Consider the following 24809-nt stretch of genomic DNA (forward strand, 5'->3'; position numbering starts at 1 on the left):
AAAAAAAAAAAAAAAAAAAAACCTGATAAAAGACATATACCAAAAAATCTATAGCTATTATCATACTTTATGGTGAAAAACTGAATGCTTTCTGCCCAAGATTGGGAACAAAGCAAGGTTGTAGCCTCTTACCTAGTCTATTCAATATTGTACTGGAGGTTCTAGCAAGTGCAGTAAGGCAAGACAAAGGTTAAAAAACTAAAAAAGCACAGAACAGAAAAGAAGAAATAAAATTGTCCATATTTGCAGATGACACGATTGTCTAGGTAAAAAATCTTAAGAATTCTACAAAAAAGCTTTGAGAGTTGGGCCGGGCGCGGTGGCTCAAGCCTGTAATCCCAGCACTTTGGGAGGCCGAGATGGGCGGATCATGAGGTCAGGAGATCGAGACCATCCTGGCTAATACGGTGAAACCCCATCTCTACTAAAAAATACAAAAAGCTAGCCGGGCGAGGTGGCTGGCGCCTGTAGTCCCAGCTACTCGGGAGGCTGAGGCAGGAGAATGGCGTAAACGTGGGAGGCGGAGCTTGCAGTGAGCTGAGATCGCACCACTGCACTCCAGCCTGGGCGACCCAGCGAGACTCCATCTCAAAAAAAAAAAAAAAAAAGCTTTGAGAGTTGGGCCGGGCGCGGTGGCTCAAGCCTGTAATCCCAGCACTTTGGGAGGCCGAGATGGGCGGATCATGAGGTCAGGAGATCGAGACCATCCTGGCTAATACGGTGAAACCCCATCTCTACTAAAAAATACAAAAAGCTAGCCGGGCGAGGTGGCTGGCGCCTGTAGTCCCAGCTACTCGGGAGGCTGAGGCAGGAGAATGGCGTAAACGTGGGAGGCGGAGCTTGCAGTGAGCTGAGATCGCACCACTGCACTCCAGCCTGGGCGACCCAGCGAGACTCCATCTCAAAAAAAAAAAAAAAAAAGCTTTGAGAACTAACAAGAATATCTAAACAATTGGAAATGGAAATAAAAATGCCATTTTCAATATCATAAAAATATGAAATACTCAGGGATATGTTTGACAAAAGATGTACACTTGTACACTAAAAACTAAAATGTTGCTGAGAGAAATTAAAAACCTAAATAAAGAGATGTACTGCATTCATGTATCTAAATATTCTTAACATGTTGATTCTCCTCAAATTGATTTATAAATTCTATGCAATCTTAATCCAACTCCGAGCAAGCTGTTTTGTAGAAATTGACAAGATAATTCTAAAATGTACATGGAAATGCAAAGGACCTAGTTTTCCCAAACAATTTTAACAAAGAACAACAACTTTGGAGGACTTACACTGCCTCATTTCATGATTTCTTAAAAAGTAACAGCTTGAACCGGGGAGGCAGAGGTTGCAGTGAGCTGAGATTGCGCCACTGCATTCTCCCTGGGTGATAGAGCGAGGCCTTCGTCTCAAAAAAAAAAGGAAATATTTGTCAAACCCATGGTCACTAAGATTTCCCCCTAAGTTTTCTTCTAGAAGTTGTATATTTTTAAGCTTTTTGGTACTGGCATAAAAATAGACATATAGATCAATGAAACAATCTGAAATAGATGTATAGATATTTGATTTTGACAAAGGTGTCCAGTCAAAATGAATCACAGACCTAAACGTAAAGCTTAAAAATATACAACTTCCTAGAAGAAAACTTAGGGGGAAATCTTAGTGACCATGGGTTTGACAAATATTTCCTTTTCTTTTTGAGACGAAGCATCGCTCTATCACCCAGGTGGAGTGCAGTGGCACAATCTCAGCTCACTGCAACCTCCGCCTCCCCGGTTCAAGCAATTCTTCCACCTCAGCCTCCCGAGTATCTGGGACTACAGGCGCATGCCACCAGGCCTGGCTAATTTTTGTACTTTTAGTAGAGATGGGGTTTTGTCATGTTGGCCAGGCTGGTCTTGAACTCCTGACCTCATGTAATCCACCCGCCTTGGTTTCCCAAAGTGCTGGGATTACAGGCATGAGACACTGTACCCAGCCAGCCAAATATTTCTGTTTTAAATTTTTTTTGAGACAGGATCTTTCTCTGTCACCCAGGCTGGAGTGCAGTGGTGCGATCATGGCTCACTGTAGCCTTGACCTCCCAATCTCAAGTGATCTTCCCACTTCAGTCTCCCCGGTAGCTGGGACTAAAGGCGTGCGCCACCATGTCTGGTTAATTTTTAAAATTTTTGTTTTGTAGAGACAGGATCTCACTTTGTTCCCCAGGCTGGTCTTGAACTCCTGGCCTCAAGCAATTCTCCTGCCTCAGCCTCCCAAAGTGCTGAGATTATAGGCATGAGCCACTACACCCAGCCAAGATTTTTTAAGTAAGATATGAAAACTGTTTAAGTATAAAAGAAAAAAAATCAATAAATTGGATGGCATTAACATAATAAAGGTTTGCTCTTCAAAAGACACTGTTACAAATTGAAAAGGGCAAGCCACAGCCAGGGAGAAAATATTTGTAAAACACAGAAGTCCTCTGTTAAATATATTTAGAATATATAAAGAATTTTAATTCAATAATAAGAAAAAGATAAACAACCCGATTTAAAAATGGGGACAGATTTGAATAGATATTTCACAAAAGAAAACATACATATCGCAAATAAGCACACGAAAGGATGTCCAACATCATTAGTCATTACAGAAATGAAAATTAGAATCACAATGAGGTTCCACTACCCACACACACAGAATAGCTAAAATTCAAAAGACTGACCATACTAAGTACTGGTAAGAATGTGTAGCAACTAGAACCTTATACATTGCTAGCAGGAATGTAAAATGGTACAACTGCTTTGGAAAACAGTTTGGCAGCCACTTAAAAGTTAAAAGATACACCAACCATACAAGAAAGCCATTTTACTCCTAGCTATCTACTCAAAAGAAATAAAAAAAATCCACACAGACTTGTGTGCAAATGTTCAGTGCAATATTTGTAAGAGCCAAAAACTGGAAACACCCAAGTGTCCAACAACAGGTGAATATAAAAACAAATTATGGTATAGCCGTACAATGAATAGGATGCCACTCAGCAATAAAAAAGAAAGAAGTTGTATATGATATATGCAACCACATGGATGAATCTCAAAATAATTGTGCTGAATAAAAACCAGAAAAAAATACATACTGTATGATTCCAGATGAAAACAAATCCATAGTGACAGAAAGCAGATTAATGGTTGCCTGGAACCATTGTGGGGATATAAAGAAATATATATGAAATGGGGAGTAGAGGGGTAGACCAGGGAGGAGAAGGAGAGATTACAGAGGGATACAAAGAAAGTTTAGGCAATGAAGCACACTGTCATTATCTTGACTGTGGTGATGATTTCATGGGTGTATACATGTGTCCAAACTCATCAAACTGTATACTTTTTTTTTCTTTTTGAGACAGAGTTTCACTCTGTCACCGAGTTTGGAGTGCAATGGTGCAATCTGGCTTACTGCAACGTCCGCCTTCTCGGTTCAAAGGAGTCTCCTTCCTCAGCCTCCCAAGTAGCTGGGATTACAGGCACCTGTCAGCTAATTTTTGTATTTTTAGTAGAGATGAGGTTTCACCATGTTGGTCAGGCTGGTCTCAAACTCCTGACTGCAGGTGATCTGCCCACCTCGGCCTCCCAATGTGCTGGGATCATAGGTGTGAGCCACCATGCCTGGCCAAATTGTGAACTTTAAATATGTACAATTTATAATATGTCAATTCTATTTCAATGAAGCTGTTTAAAAAAGTAACTGAACCTCAACAGGGGCAAGGATAGAAAGAGTTCTATACTCCTGGTCTTTAATAACAGTTCAAAGACATTGCTATCTTTAGGAAATAAGGCTTTCAAGTAGAACTTTAGATTTTGCAGTGTTTACTTCTAAAAAAAAGGAAAAAAAAAAAGCTATTTCTCCTTTTCTCCTGTTCCCAGCGTCCATAAGAGAAATGGCAGTTCAAGTTGTTCATACCTTCACTCGAGCTGCAGTGCCTTCCATTCCACGGCTCTGAGTCTCTTTCCGCTTATCTGCAACCTCCCGTTGTTTCTGGAGAGCATCCTTGAGACGCTTGTTGGCAGCTGCTGCCTAAATAAAATTGGCACATAGTAATGTTGAATGAAAGGTAAAAAAAAAAAAAAAAAATCCCATTTCTAGCACATTAGTAAAGATAAAAATTACATGGGTTTGAGTTCCTATAGGAACCAGGTTTATAAATCTCCATGGACATAACAAACAGCTACTGCTTTGGTGCCTAGGGGAGGAATACACATCAAGGAAGTTCTGCAGACTAGGTGTCTAGAAATGTCACATATCAATATCACTTTGTTTTTTCAGGAAAGGCTCAAGTCCAATTAGAAAAAAATCCTTATTTGAACAGTATCATTTTTCTTTTTCTTTTTTTTTTTTTTTTTGAGACGGAGTCTTGCTCTGCCGCCCAGGCTGGAGTGCAGTGGCGGGATCTCAGCTCACTGCAAGCTCCGCCTCCCGGGTTTAGGCCATTCTCCTGCCTCAGCCTCCCAAGTAGCTGGGACTACTGGCGCCCGCCTCGTTGCCTGGCTAGTTTTTTTTTTTTTGTATTTTTTTAGTAGAGACAGGGTTTCACCGTATTAGCCAGGATGGTCTCGATCTCCTGACCTCGTGATCCGCCCGTCTTGGCCTCCCAAAGTGCTGGGATTACAGGCTTGAGCCACCGCGCCTGGTGAACAGTACCATTTTTCATCACGTTTTTATCTGCTCACAGGTCATGGCATATAAACAGCAATCAAGATTTAGGAATTGCTTGTGAAGACTGGCATCCCTGGTTTCTCAGGACACTTGCTCGTTTAAAGGATATTACTTTGCAAGCATTTAAGCCTGAAGATGACAATATACTTGACCTAGCAGACTGAATTTTCTTACCTCCTCCGTTTTACGTCTGAGCACATTGGATTGTTTCTGGAAGTTTCTTTCAAGTTTCAGCAGCTCATATTGCCTCTTACGGTCCTGACAAGAAAAAAGTCAGATATGAATTGCTGTTCAGCTAGCTAAAATAAAACCTTATTTAAAACCTTATACTATAACTAAGGCGTCTCTCAAGACATCCTTGATTTGTAAGGTTAACTACAATACAGTGAGCTGCCTTCATCTCCTATGAGTCAAAAACTCGTAGTTCTAGAAACCATGTTTGTGTGTAGAGGGGAAGTAGTTTTTCCCTTTGGTTTATTGCTCTGTGGCCAAATTCTTGAGTCTCAGTCATAAGTCAACTACTAGAATAATATCCTAGAATGTGAGGTCTGGAAGGAAGCTTAAAGATCATCTAGTGAACAGTCCTTTCCACATAGGTAGTTATTGACAGAGGTGGGATTCAGGTCTCCTGATAAATAGACCAGTATTCTTTTCCCATCAACCCTACCTGTCCATCCATTATAAAACCCGGGTGGCTGGCAAAAAAGAGAAAGCCTATCACATAGCCAACCACCTATAAAATTAAAGTAACTTGCAGCTAAAAAAAAGAGGTTTTTCATTTTTTAACAAAGCAAGGTTAACCTGGGTACACACAGACATAAAGATGGAAACAATAGACATTGGGGGCTCTAAAAGGAGGGAGGGATGGAGAAAGGGGGGCAAGAGCTGAAAAACTTCCTATTGGGTACTATCTGGGTGATGGGATCAGTAGAAGCCCAAAGCTCAGCATCACGCAATATGCCCTTGTAACAAACCTGCTCCTGTACCCCCGAATCTAAAATAAAAATAAAAACAGGTTATTACTGAATGTGCTCTTTCTTCCCAGAGATTCAAGATAAAGAATACCAAGAAATACTATGGGATATCACCTGCTTCAGCTGAGCACACAATATTTAACTGCTTTGATTTCTTGGTCCTTTCCCTCTTCTAATAATCCATTAAGCTCCTTCTGGCTTCACTTGTTCCTATCGAATCTGGATAGAATGGTCAGCCATTTTTGTCATGTCTTTGCCAGCATACTAGAACAATTCATTTCATTCAACAATATAATATTTACTGTGCCATCAACTACATACTAGGCACTGGGCTAGGTGTCTATGATACAGAGATAAACATGACATGGTTACTACTCTTACGGAGATTACCAGAGAATACAAACAACACGCAACACAATTCTAATAAAATAAGATGTGTGTTGAAATGAGAAGTCAAGATAATTAAAGAAACACAGCCAGAGGACTAAGCTAGTCCAGTGAAAAGAGAAAAGTCAACAGTCTTCTTAGCACCAGACTTCTTGAAAGAGAGGTCTATGTTTAGTGCTTCCAATTGTCATTATTGCTCACTCCATAATCCCCTTGTAAGTAGTTCCTACCAATTGTCCTGGAATTCCCTACTTGTTAAATTCAATGGTCTTTTTACAGTCACCATCTTCTTTGGCTTCTCTCCCAGCATCATTAGCACTACCAATAACTTTCCCATACCATCCTAATTCTTTTCCTACCTTACAAATTTCATTGTCTTCTTTTCATTTTCTTATACATGAAATAGATTCTCAGCTGGGCATGGTGGCTCATGCCTGTAATCCCAGCACTTTGAGAGGCTGAGGCGTGTGGATCACCTGAGGTCGGGAGGTCAAGACTAGCCTGGCCAACATGGCAAAACCCTGTCTCTACTAAAAATACAAAAAAATTTGCCAGGCATGGTGGCATGTGCCTGTAGTCCCAGCTACTCAGGAGGCCGAGGCAGAAGAATCACTTGAACCCAGGAGGCAGATGTTGCAGTGAGCCAAGATGGCGCCATTGCACTCCAGCCTGGATGACAGAGTGAGATCGGAAAAAAAAAAAAAAAAAGAGATTCTCTGTTTTTGATTCATCTAGACTGTTCACTAGATGATCATTTTCTATATATTCTCTGTCTCCATTATCTCATTACTCCCAAAGTTTCATTTTTCACCTCTATGCAGACAACTCTTTGTTTTTTTGAGACGGAGTCTCCCTCTGTCACCCAGGCTGGAGTGCAGTGGCTCGGTCTCTGCTCACTGCAACCTCCACCTCCCAGGTTCAAGTGATTCTCTTGCCTCAGCCTCCTGAGTAGCTGGGATTACAGGCATGCACCACCAAGCCTGGCTAATTTTTTTGTATTTTTAGTGTAGAGACGGGGTTTCACCATGTTGGTCAGGTTGGTCTCGAACTCCTGACCTTGTGATCCACCCACCTTGGCCTCCCAAAGACAACTCTTTTTTTTTTTTTTTTTTCCGAGACGGAGTCTCACTCTGTCACCCAGGCTGGAGTGCAGTGGCTGGATCTCAGCTCACTGCAAGCCCCGCCTCCCGGGTTTACGCCATTCTCCTGCCTCAGCCTCCCGAGTAGCTGGGATTACAGGCGCCCACCACCTTGCCCGGCTCATTTTTTGTATTTTTTAGTAGAGACGGGGTTTCACTGTGTTAGTCAGGATGGTCTCGATCTCCTGACCTCGTGATCCGCCCGTCTCGGCCTCCCAAAGTGCTAGGACTACAGGCTTGAGCCACCGCGCCCAGCCAAGACAACTCTTAATTGCAAAGTCCAGTCCAACTTCTCCCTTGAACTCCAGGCCAACATTATCCAATATTTTCTAGGTCTCTCCATCCCAAAGATTATTCTCCTAAAACCAACTCTGTCTCTTCAAACTAGCTGTTTCCTCTGACTTTCCAGTCACTGAAAAGCCCATGGTACTTTTTGTTGCCCTACTTCCTTCATTTTTTGAAAGGTAGATTTTGCATTAATTATGATTAAAATCATTCACTAAACATTATTGAGTGTGCACTACTTGCCAGTCACTGCTCTAGACATTGGAAATACAGAAGTGAGCAAAACAAAGATCCTTGTCAATGTGGAATATATATTCCTGTAGAATGTAAAGTTGTCATCACTTTACAGAGATGTCTCCTTTCTTCTTTTGTTCTTCTTAACAGTTTTATTGAGGTATAATTCACATACCATACAATTCACTCATTTAAAGTACATGATTCAGTGGCTTTTGGTACATTCACACAGTTGATGTAAACATCACCACACTTAATTTTAGAACATTTTCATTAACACAAAAAGAAATATACTGTTTAGTGATCACCCTACAATCCCATCACCCCACCCCAAAACCCTGGACAACTACTCATCTATTTTTTGTCTCTACAGATTTTAATGTCCTACTCTGGATAGTTCATATAAATGGAATCCTATCATATATGGTCTTTTATGATTGGCTTCTTTCACTAGGCAAAATGTTTTCAAGCTTCATCCATGTTGTAGCATGTATCAGTACTTCATTCCTTTGTATGGCTGAATACTACTCCACTGTATGGATAGACCACATTTTATTTGCCCATTCATCAGCTGATGGACATGTTGGGTTTTTCCACTTTTTGGCTATTATGACTACTGCTGCATAAACATTTGGGTACAAGTTTTTGCATATATGACATATTTTTGTATCTCCTGGGTAGAGAAAACTAAGAGTGGGATTGCTGGATCATATGGTACCTCTAGGTTTTTATTTAGCCTTTTGATAAACTGCTAAACTGTTTGCCAAAGCAGCTATACCATTTTCCCATCCTACTGACAACGTATGAGGCTTTCAGTGTCTCCACATTCTTGCTAAGACTTACTATCATCTGTCTTTGTTTATAGCCATCCTAGTAGATGTGAAACTGCATCTCATTGTAGTTTTGATTTGCATTTCTCTGATGGCAAATGACATTGAGCACCTTTTCGTGTACTTATTGCTTTGCCCATTTTAAAACTGAGTTATATTTTTATTGTTGATTGGTAAGAGTTCTTTTTTTTTTGAAATGGAGTCTCACTCTTATCACCCAGGCTGGAGTGCAATGGCACAATCTCGGCTCACCACAACCTCCGCCTCCCGAGTTCAAGCGATTCTTCCACCTCAGCCTCCCCAGTAGCTGGTATTACAGGCATGTGCCACCACACCAGGCCAATTTTTTTGCATTTTTAGTAGAGATGGGGTTTTTCCATGTTGGTCAGGCTGGTCGTGAACTCCTGACCTCAGGTGATCCGCCTGCCTCAGCCTCCCAAAGTGCTGGGATCACAGGTGTGAGCCACTGCGCCCGGCCGGTAAGAGTTGTTTATCTATCTTGGATATAAGACTCTTATCAGCTATATGATTTGCAAGTATTTTCCTCCCAATCTATGGACTGGCTATTAACTTTCTTCTTCTTTTTTTTTTTTTTTTTTTTTTAGAGATGGGGCCTTGCTATGTTGCCCAGGGTGGGATCAAACTCCTGGGCTCAAGCAATCCTCCCACCTTGGCTTCCCAAATTATTGAGATTACAGGCGTGAGCCACCATGCCTGATCATATTCACTTTCTTGACGGTATTATTTACAATGCAAAAGCTTTTAATTTTGTCTCTTTTTTGGTTAGCTGTTTGTACTTTAGGTGTCACATCTAAGAAATCATTGTCTAATCCAAAGTCACAAAGATTAACACCTATGTTTTCTTCTAAGAGATTTATAGTTTTAGCTCGGACATTTAAGTTTTGGTCTGTTTTAATTTTTGTATATGGTATGACAGCAAGTTTCTTTCTGAGACAGAGTCTCACTCTGTTGCCCAGGCTGGACTGCAGAGGCATGATCTCAGCTCACTGCAACCTCTGCCTCCCAGGTTCAAGTGATTCTCCTGCCTCAGCCTCCTGAGTAGCTGGGATTACAGGCACGTACCACCATGCCCAGTCACTTTTTTTGTAATTTTAGTAGAGACAGGGTTTCAATATGTTGGCCAGGCTGGTCTTGAACTCCTGACCTCAAGTGATCCACCCGCTTCGGCATCCCAAAGTGCTGGGACTACAGGCGTGAGCCACTGTGCCTGGCCACAAGTTTCAACTTCATTATTTCGCATGTGACTATCCAGTTGTTCTAGGACTATTTGTTGAAAAGACAAAATTGTTTTCCTCATTGAATTGTCTTGGCATTACTGTTGAAAATCAACTGGCCGTAAGTGTGTAAGTTTATTTCTGGATTCTCAATCTTATTCCATTGACCTATATGTCTATCTTTACAGACTACCATACAGTCTTGATTACTGTAGCTTTGTAGAAAGTTTTAAAATCAGTAAATGTGACGTTTACAAATTTTTTCTTCTCCTTGAGTGCTTTGAATTAGTCTAGGTCCCTTGCATTTCCATATATATTTTAGAATCAGCTTGTGAGTTTCTGTGAAGAAACCAGATGGAATTTCATTGGGATTGTGTTGCATCTGTAAGGCAATCTGAAGGGTATTCCATCTTTAGAATATCAAGTCTTCCTGCCCATGAACGTGGGATATCCTTCCATTTATTTAAGGCTTCCTTAATTAAATTCAATGATGTTTAGTAGTTTTCAAGTATACAAGTCTTACACTTCTTTTGTTAAATTTATTCCTAAGTATTTTATTTGGATTGATGCTATTATAAATGGAATTATTTTCTTTTCTTTCTTTTTTTCTTTTGAGACGGAGTCTCGCACTGTCGCCTGGGCTGGAGTGGTGCAGTGGTGTGATCTCGGCTCACTGCAACCTCTACCTCCCAGGTTCAAGTGATTCTCCTGCCTCAGCCTCCCAAGTAGCTGTGATTACAGGTGCCCGCCACCACATCTGGCTAGTTTTTTGTATTTTTAGTAGAGACGGGGTTTCACTATGTTGGCCAGGCTGGTCTCGAACTCCTTATCCTGTGATCTGCTCACCTCGGCCTCCCAAAGTGCTGGGATTACAGGCATGAGCCACCGTGCCCAGCCCTGGGATTGTTTTATTAATCTCATTGTCAAATTGTTAATTGCTAGTATATAAATATACTACTGATTTTTGTTTGTTTGTTTTGTTTTGTTTTTGAGACAGAGTCTTGCTCTGTAGCCCAGGCTGAAGTGCAGTGGCCTGATCTCAGCTCACTGCAACCTCTGCCTCCTGGGTTCAAGTGATTCTCGTGCCTCAGCCTCTCAAGTAGTTGGGACTACAGGCATGTGCTACCATGCCTGGCTAATGTTTGTATTTTTAGTAGAGACAGGGTTTCACTGTGTTGGCCAGGCTGGTCTCAAACTCCTGGCCTCAAGTGATGTGCTTGCCTTGGCCTCCCAAAGTGCTAGGATTACAGGTGTGAGCCACCGTGCCCGACCACAACTTATTTTCTTATATTGATCTTATATTCTGCAACCTTGCTGACCTTATATATTAATTCTAATAGACTTTTAGTGGATTCTCTAGGATTTTCTACATACAGGATAATGTCATCTATAAACAGAGATAGTCTTGCTTCATCTTTTCCAGTTTAGATGCCATTTATATATTTTTCTTCCCTAAACGTCCTGGTTAGAACCTCCAGGACAATGTTAACTAGACATGGCAAGAGTGGACATCCTTGTCTTGTTTCTGATCTTACAGGAAAAGTATGTTCTTTTTCACCATTAAGTATGTTAGCTGTGGGTTTTTCATACACGCCCTTCATTACACTGGGGAAGTTCTCTTCTATTCCTAGTTTCTTGAGTGTTTTTATCATGAAAGAGTGTTAGATTTTTGTCAAATGCTTTTTCTGTGTCTATTGAGATGATCATGTGGTTCTTGTCCTTTTTCCCACTGATATAGTATATAACATAAATTTTCCATATATTAAACAAACTCTGCATTTTTCAGATGGACCTCACTCGGTCATAAGTGTATCATCCTTTTTTTTTTTTTTTTGAGACAGAGTCTCACTCTGTTGCCCAGGCTGGAGTGCAGTGGCATGATCTCGGCTCACTGCAGCCTCTGCCTCTTGGGTTCAAGCAATTCCCATGCCTCAGCCTCCCGAGTAGTTGGGATTATAGGCATATGCCACCATGCCCAGCTAATTTTTCTTTTTTGTATTTTTAGTAGAGACAGGGTTTCGCCATGTTGGCCAGGCTGGTCTCAAACTTCTGACCTCAAGTGATCTCCCCGCCCCGGCTTTCCGAAGTGCTGGGATTACAGGTGTGAGTCACCATGCCCAGCCTATCATCCTTTTTAAATGTTGATGGATTCAGTTTGCTATAATTTTGTTGAGGATTTTCATGCCTATATTAAGATATATTGGTCTGTAGTATTCTTTTCTTGTGATGTCTTTGGTTTTGGTATCAGGGAACACAAGCCTCATGGAATGAGTTGGGAAGTGTTTCCACTGCTTATAGTTTTCAGAAGAGTTTCTGAGAAATGGGTATTTCTGTCTTTTTTTTCTGAGACAGAATCTCATTCTATCGCCCAGGCTGGAGTGCAGTGGTGTGATCTTGGCTCACTGCAACCTTCGCTACCTGGGTTCAAGCAATTCTTGTATCTCAGCCTCCCAAGTAGCTGGGATTACAAGTGTGTGTCACCACACCTGAATAATTTTTGTATTTTTAGTAGAGACAGGGTTTCACCACATTGGCCAGGCTGGTCTCGAATTCCTGACCTCAGGTGATCTGCCCACTTCAGCCTCCCAAAGTGCTGGGATTACAGGCATGAGCCACCGCGCCCGACCAGCCTTGGTAAATTTAAAATGATTGAAATAGAAACGGGTATTTCTTCCTAAAATGTTTGATAGAACTCACCAGTGAAGCCACCTGTGCCTGGGCTTTTCTTTGTGAAAAGTTTTTAAACTACTAATTTAACTTCTTGTCATGGGTCTATACAGATTTTCTATTTCTTCTTGAGTCAGTTTTGGTAGTTTCTGTCTTTCCAGGCATTTGTCCACTTCATCTAGGCTATCTAATTTGTTGGCGTACAGTTGTTAATAGTAATTCCTTATAATCCTTTCCTTCTGGCAAGACTAGTAGTGATATTCCCTCTGTCATTCCTAACTTGAGTAATTTAAATTTTCTTTCTTTTTTTTCTTATTAAGGTTATCTGAAGGTTTGTCAGTATTTGTTGATCATTTCAAAAGACCAACTTTTGGTTTCAATGATTTTCTCTTTTTTTCTATTTTATATTTCATTAATTTCTACTTTAATCTTTTTTTTTTGAGACAGAGTTTCACCCTTGTTGCCCAGGCTGGAGTGCAATGGTGCAATCTTGGCTCAGTGCAACCTCTGCCTCCCGGGTTCAAGCGATTCCCCTGTCTCAGCCTCCCAAGTAGCTGGGACTACAGGCATGCACCACCATGCCTGGCTAATTTTGTATTTTTGGTAGAGAGAGGGTTTCTCCATGTTGGTCAGGCTGGTCTCAAACTCCCGACCTCAGGTGCCTCGCCTTGGCCTCCCCAAGTGCTGGGATTACAGGCGTGAGCCATCGTGCCCAGCCTATTTCTACTCTAATCTTTTAATGTTTCCTTTCATCTACTAGTTTTGGGTTTAGTTTGCTCTCTTTTTTTCAGTGTTTTAAAGTGGAAGGCTAGGTTATTGGTTTAAGATCTTTCTTCAATTAAAAAAAAACTGAGATGCAGTCTCACAATTTTACCCAGGCTGGTCTTGAACTCCTGGGCTCAAGTGATCCTTCCACCTCAGCCTCCCAAGTAGCTGGGACTACAGGAGCCTTTCGCATTTTTTAATATAGGCATTTACAACTATAAAATTCCCTCCAAACACTGTTTTAGCTGTATCGCATAAGTTTTGGTATGTTGTATCTTTGTTTTTATTAATCTCAAAGTATTTTTTAATTTCGCTATGACTTCCTTTTTAACCCATTATTTATTTAGGATTATGTTAATTTCTTCATATTTGTGAATTTCCCAAATTTATTTTTGTTACTGATTTTTTTTTTTTTTTTGAGAAGGAGTCTCGCTCTGTCGCCCAGGCTGGAGTGCAGTGGCCGGATCTCAGCTCACTGCAAGCTCCGCCTCCCGGGTTCACGCCATTCTCCTGCCTCAGCCTCCCAAGTGGCTGGGATTACAAGCGCCCGCCACCTCGCCCGGCTAGTTTTTTTGTATTTTTTAGTAGAGACGGGGTTTCACCGTGTTCGCCAGGATGGTCTCGATCTCCTGACCTCGTGATCCGCCCGTCTCGGCCTCCCAAAGTGCTGGGATTACAGGCTTGAGCCACCGTGCCCGGCCTGTTACTGATTTTTAATTTTATTCCATTGTGGTTAGAGAACAGATTTTGTATTATTTTCAATACTATTTTTTTTGAGACAGTCTTGCTCTGTTGCCCAGGCTGGAGTGCAGTGGCACGATCTCAGCTCATTGCAACCTCCATCTCCCAAGTTCAAGCGATTCTCCTGCCTCAGCCTCCTGAATACAGGGGATCACAGACATGCCACCATGCCTGGCTAATTTTTGTATTTTTAGTAGACACGGGGTTTCACCATGTTGGCCAGACTGGTCTCGAACTCTGACATCAGGTGATCTGCTGACCTTGGCCTCCCAAAGTGTTGGGATTACAGGCGTGAGCCACGATGCCTGGCCTGTTTCAATACTTTTAAATTTATTGAGGGATAAAAGGTCTAGCACATGGTCTATCCTGGAGAATGTTTCATGTGCACCTAGGAAGACTGTATGTCCTGCTGTTGTTGGTTGGTGTAGTCTATAGATGTCTGTTAGGTATAGTGTATAATCTAGCATATTACATAAACTATAGACCAATATCTCCTATGAATGTAGATATGAACATGCTAGGTATTATATTGTTGAAGTCTTCAATATCCTTGCTGATCTTGTGCCTATTGTTCTATCCATTATTAAAGTAGGGGCTGGGTTTAGTGGTTCATGCCTGTAATACCAGCACTTTAGGAGGCTGAGGTGAGAGGACTTCTTGAGCCCAGGAGTTCGAGACCAGTCTGGGCAACATAGTGAGATTCCATCTCCACAAAAAATAAAAAAGTTACCAGGTGTGGTGGTATACAGCTGTAGGTCTATCTACTCAGGAGGCTGAGGTGGGAGGATTGCTTGAGACCAGGAATTTGAGGCTCCAGTGAGTTATGATTGCACCACTGCACTCCAGCCTGGGCAACAGAACAAGACCCCATCTCTAAAAAAGAAAGAAAATAAAGAGGTGGATTGAAGTCTCCAAATATTTACTACTGTTGATTTGTCTATTTCTCTCTCCATTTCTTTTTTTTTTTTTTTTTTTTTTTTTTTTTTGGAGCCGGAGTCTAGCTCTGTTGCCCAGGCTGGAGTGCAGTGGCGCGATCTCGGCTCACTGCAAGCTCCGCCTCCCAGGTTCAAACCATTCTCCTGCCTCAGCCTCCCGAGTAGCTGGGACTACAGGCGCCCGCCATCTCGCCCGGCTAGTTTTTTGTATTTTTTTAGTAGAGACAGGGTTTCACCGTGTAGCTCAGGATGGTCTCGATCTCCTGACCTCGTGATCCACCCGTCTCGGCCTCCCAAAGTGCTGGGATTACAGGCATGAGCCACCGCGCCCGGCCTTCTCTCTCCATTTCTGTCAGTGTTTGCTTCATATATTCTGGGGGTTCTGTTGTCAGATGTATATTCAGGCCCTTATAATTCTTCTGGATTATACAATATCTTCTTGTGTTCCGGCCTCTGTTTCTCAATATTACAGTTTGCTCTATACATTATTCCCAGATATATCTTTCTAAAGCAGTATTGTGTTGATAACACTTTCTAAAAACCCTTAAAAATCTTTATGCTACTAACAAAATGAGTTAAAACTTCTTGGATCTTTAATAATCCAGCTTCGACTTGCCTTTCCAATGGAATGGTCCACTACTATACTTCACCCCAGTTGGACCACTTGCCATTCCTTGACTATGCCTACAAAGTTGTCATCTCTGTTTCTTTGATCTATCTATCTGGAGCTTGTACTTATCTCTATCAAAACCCTTCCTATTATTCAGGGCCTATTCAGCCATCATCTTTTCACTCCAACTGCAAATTTGCTTTCCTTTCTCTTAGTTACTTTGGTATTTTATTCTTATAGCCCAAATCTCTTTCTTCCTTGTATTTGAGAAATCCATGCTTATGTCTTACCATCTCCTTTAGATAAGACATTCTTCAAGGGCAGAGCTTATATACTACTAATTTTTCTATTTCTCACAGTGCCTAGTAGATAGTACCTTGAACATAATAGACATAGTAGACATTTAATACAAAGTTGTTAAATTCATGAAAATGTCACACTTTTGGAGACATGAGGTATTTGAAGAGAAGCATCAAAATTGTTAGTCAGCTCAGAGAAGCATTTATTAGCTAGGCCTTCAAGAAGTTTTAGTTACTTACTCGTTCTTTTAACTGTATTACTTCTTTGTCTTTTTTCTGCTTCCACTGTCTAAACTTCTCAGCATCTTCTTTCATTTGACGCATTAACTGTACCCGCTGGTTTTTCATCATCTATAAAAACAAAAACCAGCACAAGTATTAGTCATCTGCACTTTATTCTAGGCTGGTGCGGATGGATAGACTTACCATTAAGAACAGAGAAAAGCAAGAACTAGGCTGGGAAAGCGATCCCCAACAGATTTTCTGATTAGGCTTACAATACCCTTGCTATGTTTGCACAGGGTTTCCAAGTATAGACTACACAAGTGAACACTGAGAAGATAGTAAAGAAAAATGTACCTACAAGCTAAATCCAGCCCTAAATTCACTGTATACAAATGAAATTTCAAGGAAACATCTAAGCCTCCAGGACAAATCTACTTAGCAACCACTGTATTCTAAAGGTTTCAGTACAAGTAGCCTGTAACCACCACTTTGTTGGTGCCACAAGTTGAATATTCAATAACTGAGAATTTTCTCTAGGTGTCTGTCATCTTGTTACTACTTCAGGAAATTATGCTGCGTGATCATGGAAGCTGATCAGGATATAACCACTAAGCATGGAGATGTCTTTGTTCTTTGGTTTCAGAGACTCTAACATTAAATTTTGAATGTCAAAGCAAGGTTTTATTGAGCAGATCCTAGATGACCACTAGCACAATGTTCTGCAAAAGGGGCATTTGTGGAAATTCACACACTTGAAATGATTGCCCTACCTGCTATTTTCTCACCTGAAAACACCTCTGGTGTATTTCTAAATGGAATACCTATGTTTGTAAATTCCAATGGGGGTAAACGCAAGAATGAGAATTTATTACCCGTATCTCCTGGTTCAGTTTGGAGACAGTACGCTCTGTGGATTCCTTTAGTTTCAGAAGTTTGGACTGCTCATTCAGTTTCTTCTTCAGATCAGCAATTTGACCCTCCAGCTCCTGGAGACGTTTGCGGCGGCGCTCACTCAACCTAAACACAGATGCTGCAGAAGTGAGGACTACCAGCAGCAAAGCCTGACTTCAAAAGGCATAATACTAGACTCCCAGAGTTACAATCCTGACATATACAAAACAGGTGGCTAGTCACATAGCCATCTTCAAAAAAGAATACCACCCAAACAACCAAACCTGTCTCAATAATAGGAGCTTAATACAAAGAGTAAGACAACTTTTAGTACACAGCAATGCAACTGCCTCAATATACGCCACCCCTTTTGCATCAAAATTGTTCTTTGAAGGCATTTCACTTCACTTTAGCTATGAAGAATTCTGATGACTATTACAGAAGTCTGAGATAGAAAGTAAACATTCAGCATAACTTTTACAAACATGAGCTTTAGACTCAACCGAGAGATAAAATGGAGTCACTGAGTAAAAAGAAGGTAGCATAGCCCATACAGCAGAGGTCTGAAGGAGAGTAGGATGTTATGGTTATCTGCTTTGGTTTTATTCTTAACTGGTAAGAGATGGCTAGATTGATTTTTTTAATCACTAGCCTAGACATTAATTCCATTCACAAGCTAATTTACCATTAGCGCAGGGACAAAGAAACTGCTGTTATCTAGTAAATGTGATAATCTTTCAAAAGCCAGCTCAAGCGCTTTTTACAAAGCCTTCCTTGATCATGGTAGCCTGAATTGATATTTCTTGCCTCTGAACTCTTAACACAATTACTGCCTAAGAAATTTATTTGGCTACTAATCATGTGCTGTGTTATGACATTCTTTTACTGTCAACTTGAGACGCTATTTAAAATTGCGATTATTTAACCACTTTTGTGTTTAGGTTTCCTTTTCATAACTAGGTTTAAATCTTTAGGGGCAGTACATGGGACTTCTACTTCTCTATTTCCTGCAAAGCTCCTCACACATAGTAGGGACTTGAAATAACATTTATTAACTTTAATCTTACTTGGCTTGGTTGACATCTTTCTTTGCTGTCTGAAGTTCAAGAACCAATTCTTCCTTTTCCTTTTGCAGATTGATGACTTCTAATTCTAGCTCTTTTATGTTATCCTAGAAAGGTTATAGGTAAAAGAGAAAGAAGACATTACATGGCACAGGAAGAAAAACCACTTCAGCATTCCATGTCTCAAGGAACTATGCATTAAATTTTACCACTTCGATTGCACGCTGAAAACATTTATTCTTGATTTGATGGAGATTAAAATTACGTAGTAGGAAATGTTTAAAATCTGAGGGTCTGGGTTTTAATCTTGACTGCCACACTTAATAAGTATCTTTAAGGAAAGTCACTTCATCTTTTAGTTTTGGTTTCTGTTCAGAAAAGAGTTTATATACGTGTGTGTGTGTGTGTATGAATGTATGTGTGTATATATATACTATATCATATATATATAGTGTGTGTGTGTGTGTGTATATATATATAGCCCAGGTTGGTCTTGAACTCCTGAGCTCAAGTGATCCTCCTGCCTCTGCCTCCAAAAGTGCTAGGATTACAGGTGTGAGCCACCACATCTGGCCCTTCATTTGCTTATTTTCTTTCTTTTTTTCTTTTCTTTTCCCTCCCTCCCTCCCTCCTTCCGCCTCACCTCGCCTCGCCTTTCCTTTCCCTCCCCCTTCTCCCCATCCTTCTCTGTCTCTCTCTCTCTTCTTTCAAGACAGAGTCTCACTCTTACCTAGGCTGGAGTACAGAGGCATGATCATGGTTCACTGCAGCCTTTATCTCCTGGGCTCAAGTGATCCTCCCACCTTAGCCTCCTGAGTAGCGAGGACTATAGGAGTGTGCCACCAACTTGGCTAATTTTTGTATTTTTTTGTAGTGATGGGTTTTCGCCATGTTGCCCAGGCTGGTCTTGAACTCCTGGGCTCAAGCGATCCTCCCACCTTGGCCTCCTTAAAGTGCTAGGATAATAGGCATGAGCCACAGCACCCAGCCCCATAAATCTTAACTGTGAGTATGACTATATACTGAGTCCTGTGAGTCCTCCTAGTGAGTCATGCGATCTAGGGGAGCTCTTAGGGACTCCCAAAGGTTTCCCTATCTATGTCAATAATTAATAATAACACCTACCTCACAGGGTTGTTGGGAAGATCAAATAAGATAAAAAGGTAGACACTTTGTAAACTGTAAAGAGCTGCACAAATATTCTTATATTCAGAACTTTCAAACTTATCTACTCAATAACAACTGCAGTTCTGCAAGCATTTAGAAAAAGAAGTCTAGAAACTGAAGTTTGACAGTGGAATATCCAAATTCCATCCTATTCTCATAACCAAAAAAGATCGGAGAAAACTGACTGGATGAGTAGCTGGCAGCGAAGAAGATTATATGCAGACCCTAGACCAGTATTAGACTGACACAAAGAAGCAGAGGCAGATTAGGTGGGGCTATATCAGAGAAGCTTTCTAAATGCTTTCTAAATAGGCTAGAGCTGTTTTCCAAGCAATGTACTCAGTCACTTCAGTATAATCAATGAAAATCAATCTTTATAGTTACCTTGCTTTTTTTTTTTTTTTTTTGAGACAGAATCTTGCTCTGTCGCCCAGGCTGGAGTGCAGTGGTGTGATCTCGGCTTACCGCAACCTCTGTCTTCCAGGTTCAAAAGATTCTTGTGCCCCAGTCTCCCAAGTAGCTGAGATTACAGGCACCCACCACCACACCTGGATAATTTTTTTATTTTTTGTAGAGACAGGGTTTCACCATGTTGGCCAGCCTGGTCTCAAACTCCTGAATTTAAGTGATCCACCCACCTCGGCCTCCCAAAGTATTGGCATTACAGGCGTGAGCCACCACGCCTAGCCTACCCTGCATATTTAAAATCACTAATAACATGGGTGTGTATGTATGTATGTGTATATTCATATATTCTTTATATGATAAATATATTCCATATCATCTATACTTATAACATAGAAAATATATTCTATATTTTTACTTATAGAAGTAACATATAAATATATTTATATAAAAAATAGATAATACATATAAAGGTCAAGTTCCCTTGACTGCCTCACCCCTGCCAAAATTCCAGTCCCCCTCCAGAAGCAAGCACTGTTACCAGCTTGATGCATATCTTCCATTTTTTCTAGACATTTACATATTCAAATATTACATATCTAGACATTTACATACACAGTCATATGTCACTTAATAACAGGAATACATTCTAAGAAATGCATTGTTAAGCAATTTCATCATCATGTGAACATGATAGCATACACTTATACAAATCTATATAGTATAGCCTACTATACACCCAAGCTATATGGTATAGCCTATTGCTCCTAGGTTATAAAACTGTATATCATGCGATTGTACTGAATACTGTGGGTGATTATAACATAATGGTAAGTATTTTGTATCTAAACATAAAAATGGTACAGTTAAAAATACAGTATTATAATCTTATGGGACCATCATTGTATCCATAGTCTGTCATTGACTAAAATGTCATTATTTGATGCATGATAATATATTAAATAAATGTATGATATATTACATATCACATAATATCCATTACTAGAATATGTAATTGATGTAAGTAAATATATAGTATATACACACACACATGTGTTTATAGCAATTAAAATGTGTTAAACATAGACTTATATATATATATGTTATTCTGTAACTTGCCTTTTTTTACTTAATTAGTCATGGAGATTTATTTGTATCAGCATATATAGATCTGCCTTGTTTTTTTGCCATAATGAAATATTCTGGTACATGCCTTTTGTGCACATGTGCAAGGTTTTACTAGGGTAGAGAGAAGTGGGAATTACACAGTCATGAGGGTATACATTTTCAATTTTTATAGACCTGCCAAATTGTCATCCAAAGGGGCTACTCCACTCTTGCCAGCTAAGTATGAGAGTACTTTGCTTGCACCCTTGTCAACATTTGATATTGCTACACTTAAAAACTATTACCAATCTGATAGGTGAAAAATAGATTCTATTCATTATATATACACCACATTTAGTCCCTAATTGTCTTACCAACTCCACAAGGGGGAATTATTCAAAAATTTAAGTCCTGGTTTACTACAACTCATGGTAATCTTCATTAATCAGACCCTATGCCTCCCCCTATTTTTCTCTGGCAATTCTTTACAAGTGACAGGAAAAATACCATGCAACTCAGGAGGCTGAGGTGGGAGGATCACTTGAGCCCAGAAAGTCAAGACTGCAGTGTGCTATGATCATGCCACTGCACTCCAGCCTGGGTGAGAGAGTGAGACTTTGTCTCTAAATAAATAAATAAATAATTGAATTAAAAACTGCTTTTATTTCTTAGAGAAAAAAAGGGTGATTCACATGTGAGTAAAAGGTATTGATTACGTTAAGAATTTATTTCAGGTCTTGTGCAGTGGCTCACACCTGTAATGCCAGCACTTTGGGAGGCCGAGGCAGGCAGATAACCTAAGGTCAGGAGTTTGAGACCAGCCTGGCCAACATGGTGAAACCCTGTCTCTACTAAAAATACAAAAATTAGCCAGGCATGGTGGCGCAGATCTGTAATCCCAGCTACTTGGGAGGCTGAGGCAGGAGAATCGCTTGAACTCAAGAGGTGGAGGTCGCAGTGCACAGAGATTGCACCACTACACACCAGCCTGGGTGACAGAGCAAGACTCCGTCTAAAAAAAAATTTATTTCTTCTTAACTTAATCAAGGATATTTAATGCCATGGGGAAAAGGACTGGATCTCTTACTACAGCTATAGCTCCTTACTAGCACCCCTTTGTAGAGTTAGAAATATAATGGGCGGGGCACCCAGTGCTGGTCCTCCCAAGACGGCGATATGCATCCCGGTGATCACCAAGGAGAATTACCCTCTCTACATCTGCAGCACCCCCACAGAGAATGAGCTGAGGTTCCAGTACATGGTGCACACATCTCTGGACATGGTGGATGAGAAGATCTCCTCAATGGGGAAGGCCCTGGTCAACCAGAGGGAGCTCTTTCTGGGCCTGCTCTACCCCACAGAGGACTACAAGGTCTTGCCTCATAAGTCACTAGAAACTCTCGACCAGTCCCTTTGGACAAATCACTTGAGACCATGGAGTTCAAAGACGTTCCAAGAGCAGTAATGCAGCTTGTCCATGGTGACATGTGCCAGTAGCCACTATTTTACAAAACAACATGGCCTCTACAGAGGAGGTCCGCCTTATTCATGAAGCCTCTGGTTTTGCAGTTAACTTTCTGGACCAGGCATTGATTCATAAAGAGGGTGAGGCATCCCAGGTGCACATAGAAACTCAGAGTCTGAGTGGCTCGGTTCCTGGAGCCTGAATTGGGTAAGGCTTAGCTGCCTGCCCTTTGTTTCTCCAGTAAACACCAGTTGCCCCAACGAAGTATCTAGGCATGCACCCAGTGTGGTCACTGCAGGACCAGCCCAGCCTGGGCACTTCCTGTGATTCAAGGTTGTCAGACTTCTCCAAAGTGAGGGCACACAGAGGGCCCTGAGCTGGCAGGTTCTTTACCTGCTGTCCCAGCAGTCCTTGTGTTACAAGTGCATTCCCTAACCAGCTATGCAGACAGAGCTACACTACCATCTCCAAGGTGAAGTTTGTCATGGTGGTGAATCCTTCCAACACAGCTCTTTGAGACAATGAAATCCACAGGATGTTCTGGAAGCTGCACAACTCCTACATAGATGTGATGTGCAACCCCTTCTGTAACCTGAGGACAATATCCAGTCCAGGGACTGATAACATGGTGATGTCTCTGATGATACAGGTCTGCTGAGTGAGAACTCTGCCACCAGACATTGCAGACAGAAGCTTCAGCATGTGACTGTTGTGGGGATGTCTGCCTCTTCCTGAATGTGATGACCATGGCATTTGGGGCAAGGCTCCATGCATGGTGCACCTCAAATAAAGGTCTTGTGAGATGAGATTTGGCTTTTTCCTTTTGTGTTAGCAGAGGATTCAACTAAGGAGAGTTTAGCTACGGACCTTTAGTGGTGTGGGCAGAGGTTAGTGACCAGACACAGCAGGAAGTGTGCCCCCAATAGGCTTGAAGCAGGGGAGGCAGGGGTGCCTGGAGCTGAGAGCTCTGGAGCCTACGGGACCTGTGACCACATGGGCTGCCTCTGCTGTTCCCTCTGCCCTTGCTGTGGCTGCCCATTGGCTGAACAGGTGGGCTGGTCCATAGGGGTTAGCCTCCTGAGCCTAGATCCAGCCTAGGATCTAGGGGCAAATGCGCCCTTCCCACATGCGCATTCCCATGGGGGAGGGCCCTCCTCTTTCTGGACTTGGCCTCCATTCTTTGCATGTGGTCCAACATCTGGACACAGCCCAGGCCTTAGAAGGAGCCCTTATGAAATTTGGAAAGCCTCAGGGCAGCCTGCTTCTGAAACCCTGGAGTGGCAGACTCAAGGCGCCCTTTCCTGCCTGTTGGTGCAAAGTAGGTTAGGATCCGACTGCTGCTCTCCAGATCCCTGGGCAGGCTGCTCTGGGAGCACATGGCTAGGATGAGCCAATTGGATCTGCTCTTTCTGCCCAGAAGCCCTGCAGCCAAAGTCCAGATAACGACCAGGCCTGAGGTGTCAACCAGGACTGAGGTGAAGGTTCAGGTGGCCCAGGCCTGCCTCCCCAGTGTCACTTGTTGACGTGGCTGAGTGACGACTGCCCAGGGCAGTGGCAGAGGCCACAAGGACCACCCACGCGGCTGAACCCTCGGAACATTCCTCGCTCCATGTGTAGTAGGTGTCAGCGGAGTTGAGCAACCAAGGCTCGGCCTGCTGAGGAGCCCCCTTCCCTCCCCAGCCCATCCTCCCACCACCCCCAGCACTGGTCTAGGACTATTGAGTTTCTCAAGGACCTTCCAGGATCCCAGAATCCCCTGGGAGCAGGTCAGGCTGTTAACATGGGTTAGTCAGGGGTGGGGCACAGGGAGGTGAACTTTTTCTCTACACATCTTTGGATTTTCATGTCTTCCAATAAGTGCAGTGTTAATTTTATAAATTATAGAAGAAAAAGAAATCAACTAGGAGTGTGTGTGTGAAAACAGCATGCCCCAGGCCTCCCTGGCCCCAGGGTGAACTGGAAGCCCTGAAGTGGGCTGAAGCATGCCAGGCAGCTGATTAGGGTGCACGTGGGCCACAAGCCACCCTCACAGGGTTAAATATTTAACAAGAGCCTCATATTTGTTAAGACAAGGCAGGACCCCAGCCCAAGCACCTCTCCCCTACAGCCAGGCATGAAACCTTTGGCTTTTAGAGGGAATCACCCCTGCCTAAGTCCTGGCTGTGGTGGGGACTGCAAATTGTTAACCCAGCACCTATTATCCTTCCTCCCTACTAACAGAATCCCAGTGCTTCTGCCCAATTCTGATAAGCGGGCAGACAAAAGTCATGTCCTACCCTCCCTCACAGCCCAGGGTGGGCAGTTGTAGCATGCAAGTGGATGGTGTTGGGAGAGACTTGCAGGAAAGACCCTGTAAAGGGAGCTCAGCTGACATGTGCAATACCCTTCACCTTTGCCTTCTTCCTGCCCGGAATGTAGATGTGATGGCTGATGCTCAGCCAGCTGTCTTGAGAGCATGAGGACAAGATTCACACCCTAAGGCCAAGGAAGCAGAAAGCAGGAAGGATCCTGGGCCTTTGCTGCTGTACGTGCCCCAGACTACTTATGTTCAGCTTTTTTTTTTTTTAATGTGAGAAAATAAATATACCCCTCTCTGGTTAAAGAAAAAAAAAAAAAAAGAAAGAAATACAACGGGGGAACACATATCCCCATGTTTCCAGGCAAGAGTACAAGAAAGGAGGAATCACTTCTCAGC

The 24809-nt window shown here is 42.0% G+C and overlaps 1 protein-coding gene and 1 pseudogene across 2 annotated transcripts in view; one reads left to right on the forward strand and one right to left on the reverse strand.

Moving 5' to 3' along the window:
* Positions 1 to 24809, reverse strand: part of KIF4A (kinesin family member 4A) — a 141197-nt gene that overhangs the window by 30539 nt on the left and 85849 nt on the right. For both annotated transcript variants that reach the window (XM_011943144.1, XM_011943145.1), the window contains exons 16-20: positions 17974 to 18077; positions 16888 to 17032; positions 16031 to 16141; positions 4864 to 4947; positions 3937 to 4050 (exon numbers count right to left, since the gene is read on the reverse strand). In XM_011943144.1, the coding sequence (XP_011798534.1) occupies positions 3937 to 4050; positions 4864 to 4947; positions 16031 to 16141; positions 16888 to 17032; positions 17974 to 18077 (558 nt within the window). The remainder of the gene's footprint in view (positions 1 to 3936; positions 4051 to 4863; positions 4948 to 16030; positions 16142 to 16887; positions 17033 to 17973; positions 18078 to 24809) is intronic.
* Positions 21785 to 22772, forward strand: LOC105512645 (annotated as a pseudogene).

Source organism: Colobus angolensis, unplaced genomic scaffold, assembly GCF_000951035.1.
Source record: "Colobus angolensis palliatus isolate OR3802 unplaced genomic scaffold, Cang.pa_1.0 Scaffold216, whole genome shotgun sequence".
In the NCBI taxonomy this organism is placed as follows: Eukaryota; Metazoa; Chordata; class Mammalia; order Primates; family Cercopithecidae; genus Colobus; species Colobus angolensis.